Source organism: Octopus bimaculoides, chromosome 2 (assembly GCF_001194135.2).
Source record: "Octopus bimaculoides isolate UCB-OBI-ISO-001 chromosome 2, ASM119413v2, whole genome shotgun sequence".
NCBI lineage: Eukaryota > Metazoa > Mollusca > Cephalopoda > Octopoda > Octopodidae > Octopus > Octopus bimaculoides.
This window is the reverse complement of record NC_068982.1, coordinates 107,096,336-107,104,711: the sequence shown is the minus strand read 5'-3', so window position 1 is coordinate 107,104,711 and position 8,376 is coordinate 107,096,336. Positions and strand designations below refer to the sequence as shown.

General features: G+C 36.6%; 1 protein-coding gene across 1 annotated transcript in view; it reads right to left on the bottom strand.

The window, feature by feature from the left end:
* LOC106871017 (histone deacetylase complex subunit SAP18) overlaps positions 1 to 8,095 on the bottom strand; it is a 9,141-nt gene extending 1,046 nt beyond the window's left edge. The window contains exons 1-2 of the mRNA XM_014917274.2: positions 7,951 to 8,095; positions 7,193 to 7,299 (exon numbers count right to left, since the gene is read on the bottom strand). Coding sequence (XP_014772760.1) covers positions 7,193 to 7,299; positions 7,951 to 8,076 — 233 coding nt within the window. The 5' untranslated portion in view covers positions 8,077 to 8,095. The remainder of the gene's footprint in view (positions 1 to 7,192; positions 7,300 to 7,950) is intronic.
* Between the last annotated feature and the right edge of the window lie 281 nt (positions 8,096 to 8,376).

Here is an 8,376-nt window from a genome sequence, read left to right as displayed (position 1 = left end):
TATATATATATATATATATTATTATTATTAATATTTAGCAGAAGCAACAGAGTGACCCAAGGTCTGAGAGTTTCATGCGTTGGCACTTATCAAACTAGATACAGGTCGCAGAGTTGTAAGTGTACATACTTGGTGAGAATTACATTTTCCTCTGGATTGATCTAGATCAAATTTTAAATCATATTGTCATATGGATAATTCATATTTTTCAAATAATTTGCCTGTTATGCCATTTAATAAGTGTGAAAGATTTTAAGCAGTAGTCAGGGAAAAAAACAATTTGATTCATATTCTACAAATTCAATTTATAATTGGGAACAAGTGAATATATAGATTTCTAAACTTAAGTTCTAATGGATTTACTGTTGTTGTTAAGTAAATTCCTGTGGTAGAGCTTTGATGTTTAGAAATTTGCCATTCTTTATATGAATACAGACCTATTCATATATGACAAACATATACATACAGTAATACTTTATTTTTTCATTTGTTTTTATGTCAGTGACATGTAAAAAGCACCATTTTAGCATTAGGCCTCATGGAGGCAGTGACAGGTGACTGAGACCTTTGGCGATATACCGTGCTTGTGAAGACCTGTCAAACCAAGTGAGATCATAGTTGTGGCCGATACCAGTGTCACATTAGTGGTACCTGTACTGGTGGCACACAAAAATACCCACTACACTCTTGGAGTGGTTGGCATTAGGAAGGGCATCGATGCCAAATCAGATTGGAACCTGGTGCAGCTTCATGGCTTACCAGTTTTCAGTCAAACCGTCCAACCCATGCCAGCATGGAAAACGAATATATGATGGTGATGTCATTTTTCAATGCTAGTAAGGGTTACATCAGAGGTTCTCAAAATTTTTGGGCCACAAAATACCCCTATTTTTATGTATAAATAAATATTTTATATTTTACTAATTTATATATACAATGAATCATTTGATATTTAATATAATATTATATAATTTGTATACAATACTATGATATTATAAATTCGTAGTAACCCCCAATCCACTGCCTTCCTCCCAATGCCTCCTTTTTCTCTATCCTCCCCACTCCCTTAGACACCAGCACCAACCAGGGGGCGGTAGCACCCACTTTGAGAATCTATGGGTTACATGAATGTATAATGAAGCACTATTTTAAATTCAGATGCTCTTCTTGAAACTAAACCATACCTGCTTTTCAAGTAAGGGATCTCTTACTTCACGCATCTTTGAAAGCATTTGAAATAGAAGACAACCTTTTGACAGAAGTGGTAACAACACTCCCCAGAGTAAGGAAACTTTCTTAGACCCAGATATAAACATAGATACATGAGCATGCACACACATAATAATCTTTCAGTTTCTGCCAACCAAATCCACTCAAGGCTTGGCTGACCCAGTTACTATAGTAAGAAACACTTGCCAGGCTACAAGAAGCAGAACAGAAGAATCCATCCCATGGCAGCATAGAAAAAAAACGTATTTAATAATGATGGCAATGAGAACATATATGTGGACATATAATACATATCAATTATGTATATGCACATTCGCATATATACATATGCCTACCAGTTGTTTATAGTAATTGCAGATTTTGACTTTTGAATCAACAGTAACAGTATGTTAACAAGGAAAATAAATGTAATAGTTCAAAAATTAATAAACTCATCTTGGTTTGTTAAATGAGTACTTGGCTGGCAAATGGACAGATTTGTGTGGTTAAAAAGTTTGCTCTCCAACAATACAATTTTAGATTCAGTCTCAATTGCACAGCAATTTGGGCAAGTGCTGTGTACATTAATCCTCAAGCCAGCAAAAGTCTTGGAGCGAATTTGATAGATGGAAACTGAAAGAAACCTATCATATGTGTGTGTGTGTTTGGGAATCCTTGCTTTGACATCAAATGATAGTTGTAAACAAGTGTTCAGCCACAGGGAATATCACCTTGTTTAGAAACAGGTGAGGACTGGCCACAGGAAGGGCATCTGGCTGTAGAAAATCTGCCTTACCCATACAAGCATGAAAACATACACATTAAAATGATGATGACATTCGTATTTTAAGTTAAGATGCTTTGAGCAAGAGATAAACTAGAAAAATAGTCATGTAAGAATGAGTCAACTAAGGAACTTTCTCAAAGATTTTAAGGAATATAACTGTAAAGTTTGCTGAGACTATACTTCTTACTTTCCTACATGTAATCATTTGTTTTGACTTTGAAAAAAGTCAATGATTTTAAGAGAAAGAATATACAAGAATGTATAATCGTTCATCATTATTACTAATTCTTATTTTCAACCATTTTCCCTGATCCTTCCTCCTCAGATAGTCAACACTCTGGAATGTCCTCCCACTGACAGTTTTCTCTACAAACATTAATTTACAGATGTTCCAATAGAACATCATCAACCACATTAATTTCACAAACTTCAGAAGGCCTGTATGAAGGTATCAACATCTCCAGCATGAAAAAGCCATAAATAGAAACCTTGTAAGATATAAACACAAAACAGTGAGACATCTATTACTTTTTAAGTCTAATGAGATTTTTAAAGGCATTTAGTGATAGATTAATGGCATACATTGAACAAATAAATGGCTATAAAACAGCTATCAGTATTATTGATACTCTAATTCTTTTTCATTCCATTATGTTGAAAATATGTTCTTAAATTTCAAGGTGTTCACTTTTGTGGCATTATAAATGTTGTCAATAATTGTATTAGGCTAATTTAATATTCTGATGCTTAAGCTTTTAAGAGAGAAAAGTTCTCTTTTTATTCATATATCACCCAATAGAAATAATTAATGTTATCCATCAGTGTATTCTTGTCTGTTTAACTAAGACCCATGTATAAGTACTTTGTTTATTATATTTTGTATGTGAATGTAGTTCCTAGTACTTTTGCTTCATGTGTGATGTGTCTGTGTAAGTATATGTAGGTGGGGGTATGCTTATTTTAATTGTGATGGCAGGTGTCATTTGACATTCTGTAACATGTATTGGTTGCAAGGGAGACAATTGTTGCTGATACAGTTTAGCTCGAGATCAGCTCTCATTTAGCTCTAGAGACATTCCAGTCACGACCATCATATCTATTTCTCAAGCATAGTACATATAATGTATTTTTTACCTACATTTTTTATAAATGACAGGTTAAGATGAGACTTAACTATTTTTAACAGGCCGATCGACGATGTAGAGGGTCCCTCACTAGCTCAAAGGGTGACAGTGAAAATAAAGAAACCAGGTTTTTGGGTGGTGAATGCATGATTGAAATAGTTGTGCAGTTGTGACCAAAGCATAAGGGAGGGTGTCAGTGTTATGACAACCATGTATGAAGCAGTGTGTATGCTTTGTAGCAATTTGGGAAAGTTGTATAGATACTGGTTAAAAAGAGCAGATGAACAGACAGGTCCAATCAATACAATGTTCAGTAAGTTGCAAATTTTAAATGTAAGATTAGTGATTTGAGAGACAATCTGCCAATTAACATTTCATGTTGCTTCTTCTGAGTGTGTCTATGTTACCTAAGGTTTTATTATTTCACACAGTGTGGTTGTGAGGTGAAGAAGTTTGCACAAGGTTTCAGGTTCAGACCCATTCCATGGTACCTTGGGCAAGTCTTCTGCTATAGCACTAAGCCTACCAAATTCTTGTAAGTGAATTTGATTGACAGAAACTAAAAGAAGGACAATGTGTCAATATATGTGTGTCCTTATGTTAATGTTGCAAAATATCATTCATTTCCAATATTCTGTGAAAACATCTGGCCATGAAAACAGGTATAGGTTGGTAGCAAGAAGGGCATCTGGCCATAGATAATCTCTGCCTCAGTAAACTCTAACTCATGCATGTATGGAAAAGTGGACATTAAAACAATGATGATGATGTGGCCTGATTTACAGTCTGTTTCATGTTGGATACAAGTGTTCCCCAGATTTCTGCTTTTCTTTGCTGTTTCCAAGATAAGTTGTTTGTGGCTGTCCTCAATTTTAACTACGTTGGTTACTTTGGTTGCATAAGTGGGGTTTTACTGTTTTATGTTGCACTTTTCAGCTGCTTTTTGGATGAGTTTGCAAGTGACTGCATTGTGGAATTCTGCCAACTTTATTTCTGTCTCTGAGTACAACTGAATCCACTGGCCTTATATATTTATGAGATTAATGTTTTATCCAGCAATTCTTCATTTTAAATGCTTAACCAAGTTAATACGCCCACCAGTGAGAGAGTTAGTTACAAAAATGTTGGTCTGATTGTTTTAGAAAGAGTTTCGAGATTTAATCTTTTAGCATTCAGATTACTGTCAAATGTAATGCTTATTTATTCACATTGTTTCAAAATTAATTAGCATGCAGCTTCAAGATTTCAAAGATGTGATTGATTATTTTTAGAATGACATTGAGAAGTAGGTGTGAGAGGCAAGATCTGACCAGTTTGAACGTAAAGCAGGTAAAATATTTGGGTCAGATGTGGCTGGTTTAAATGCTAAAGAGTTAAAGAAAATTAGGCATTTGGCATAGGTTGGATCGTTTGATAGGATGTGATAAACAGCAGGACTGCGTCAAGCTCCAATCTCAGGTTTGCATGGTTTCTATGGCTGAATGCATTTTCTACCACCAACCACTTTACAGTGTATGCTGGGTGCTATTCTTAATGTCACTGGCACTAGGGAGGTTACTATATAACTTGCAAGAAAAGAAAAGGGGAAAAGCCCTCCTTATTGAGTGGGGGTGTATTTGAGAGAGGAGGGAGGTGGCTTTATGCCATGATAGATGTTGTTGGCACTCCGTCGCTTACGACTTTGAGGGTTCCAGTTGATCCGATCAACGGAACAGCCTACTCGTGAAATTAACGTGCAAGTGGCTGAGCACTCCACAGACACGTGTACCCTTAACGTAGTTCTCGGGGATATTCAGTGTGACAAGGCTGACCCTTTGAATTACAGGCACAACAGAAATAGGAAGTAAGAGTGAGAGAAAGTTGTGGTGAAAGAGTACAGCAGGGTTCGCCACCATCCCCTGCCGGAGCCTCGTGGAGCTTTAGGTGTTTTTGCTCAATAAACACTCACAATGCCCGGTCTGGGAATCGAAACCGCGATCCTATGACCGCGAGTCCGCTGCCCTAACCACTGGGCCATTGCGCCTCCACATGATAGATGAACAAGCAGAGATACATAGCTATCCCACATAATATAAGGGTGGGAAGGAATAGCTGGAAAGACAGAGATGATAATGGTGAGGTACCAGAGTGAAAGGTTTTCAGATATTTATTAGTATAGGATGTATTCAATTTTATAGTAATAGCTATACAATCATATTTTTGTAAATGTGTGTGTATACTAAATACATATATATATATATACACACACACACACAGATACAAAGGGCTGCATTCAGTTTCTGTCAACGAAATTCACTCACAAGGATTTGGTCAGCTCAGGGCTATAGTAGAAGATGCTTGCCCGAGATGCCACAGTCGGACTGAATAAAACACCATGAGATTACATCTTAGTGAGTACAACTAGAATGGTGCTCAGTTTAAACAACTGTAAGTCTATGTCAGCAGGAAAACATGGGTGTGATGGTGATTGCAAATGGAAGCAGCCAGAAGGTGAGATACTATAGAGATGACAAGACAGACTATTCTGTTAGATAAGCCTGAGTGAAAAGCATGTGCAGAGATCACTGTATTATAAATAGAAGTAGAGCTAAAACAACATGCCTGTGAGTTAGAGGTGGGAACATGCTGCTGAGTCACATGGCCTTTGCTTTGGATACAGTCATGAGATGTGTCTGTGTAGCACAGCACTGTTCCAGATAATGTGAGCATTATTCTAACAGGTCTTACTTGAAATTTATAGAGGGTCTCAACTGAATGGATGAAGTAATTTTTAGTTGCACAAAGATAATGACTAGTTGTTAGCTTAGCTGTCCTTAAGTATGACTTGGCAGTGTGTACCATGACTTTGCTAGTTTCAGGTATGTAGATATGAGTACACACCATCTCAGCCCTCTCAACATTGAGCCAGTAGAACACTGAGGCAATAAACACTACAAATGTACAGAAAATAGACTTTGTCAAATGCTCAAGGGTATATTGAAAAGTAGTAGATAGCTTCCGTTACCTAGGTGACCAAGTCAACAGTGGAGGTGGTTGCTCTGAGGGGCATAGCTGCCAGAATAAGATTAGGCTGGGCAAAGTTCAGAGAGTTTATACCTTTGTTGGTAACAAAGGGCCTCTCCCTCAGGGTGAAAGGCAGATTGTATGATGCCTCTGTGTGAACAGCCATGTTGCATGGCAGTGAAACGTGATTGCAGAAGACATGCAAAGGCTTGAAAGAAATGGAGCTAGTATGCTTCGCTGGATGTGCAATGTCAGTGTACACATACAACAGAATGTAAGTGTCTTAAGAAAAAAAATTGGGTATAAGAGGCAGCCTGCGCTGGTATGGTCATGTGATATGTATGGACGAGGACAGCTGCATAAAGAAGTGTCTATCCCTGTGGAAGGAACTTGTGAAAGGGGTAGACTCAGGAAGTCAGGAAGACAAGGTAGTAGAGTATGATCTTCAGATGGATCTCACGGAAGTGATGACGAGTGACAGAGACCTTTCACAATTTACTGTGCTTGAGAAGACACATCAAGCTAAGTGAAATCATAGTTGTAGCCAGTGCTGGTGACACATAAAAGGCACCCAGTACACTCTGTGGAGTGGTTGGCATTAGGAAAGGCATCTAGTCATAGAAACCAAGCCAAAACAGACTGGAGCCTGGTGCAGCATTCTGGCTTACCAGCTCCAGTCAAATCGTCTTATCCATGCTAGCGTGGGAAATAGACGTTAAATGATGATGAGTCAATGCTCAAATCAGAGTCCACTTAATTTTCACTCCTCTGATATCAATAAAATTATTATCAGTCATAAGATGGACTAATACAATTACACTCCTCTATTTCATATTTGTAATTTAATTGATTGAGCACTTCCCTACAAATACGTGGCTTTGTAGCAATGCAAGTAATCATATAGTGATTGAGTTATTTAATTTCATTAAAGAAAAACCAATTAGTTTACATAAGTGTTCTACGTTAATAATAGGGGCAGATAATCTCTTGAAAAATATTTTGCAAATCTGAAATGAAAGTGCGCTATAAAAACAGTTCAAATCTAAGGAAAAGAATCAATAAAGCTTACCATGTGTATATTTGGAGTTCGTTCGATGGAGTCTGTCCTCTAAGATATTCACTAAGAGGGTGATGACGACCTGTATTACAGAACACTCGCAATAAAAGGGGGCACGTCTGAAGAAAAAAATTAGTTCGTAAAGTAATTAGATTAAAAGAGATACTGACATATAACATCTACATATGCTGATAGATACATAACAGAAAATAAAAATAATAAAGATTAAACCCTTATTAATAAAGTTTGTTAGATTTCTCGGGGAATATATATATATATGTGTGTGTTACTTTAGATTTTTTCTGTTGACTTGGCTTCAAACATTATCAACTTATTAGAACTTCGGATATGAACACAAACGAGATGGGAGCAGGAGTGCATTGTTTTTTTGTTTTTTAAGGCTCATGATTGTCGAAGCATGGAATAAACTACCTATGTTGGTTGTTAGCTGACGGAACATTGTATCCTATAAAAATCCCATACTTCTCGAAATTCTTTATAATACTCCTCTTTCTGATTGTTCCCTTTTATTTATTTATTTTTTCCTGTATAGCAAGCATGTACATTTGTCTATCATTGCTCTATTTCTTCACTTAATTTTCTGTTGTCTCTGTCTCTTTTACCTTTTCCAAAGAGTTACAGTGCACCTTAGCACTGTACAATTAGTTAATTATTATTTGGACTAAAACAAACAAACATCGAAAGGAAATGAAGTAGGTTACAAAGCTAGTAACCATTTTATGTTTTTAAATGAACATTTTTAAAAATACCTTTTCTCGGTCGATTGGTTTCTCAGGCTCTTTGCTATCTTCAACAACCATCGATTCTACTGTAGCATTTTTCATCATTTTATTTCCGCGGAAAGCCGCATCACGTTCTCTCACTTCGCCCACCATTGTGCTGTCTTAAGGAACTCTTTAATGAGATGAGGTAAGTTTAATTAGAAAGCTTCGGGAGACATTCAAGGGAGAAAACTGGTGTAGAAATAATATAAAAGCGTGAGAGAAAGAATCACTTTCAAGAATTTAATAGCACAAATATCTTTCAAGTTATTTTCAGTAAAATAGAAGTATAATCACTGACAAAAGAATTACATTATGATTTGGGCGCACATAGCGGAGACGTACCCTACCCCTCCCACTTAATTTAATTTTTTTTTACGGAAACCCACGTTTTCGACTATGGGAATTACGATT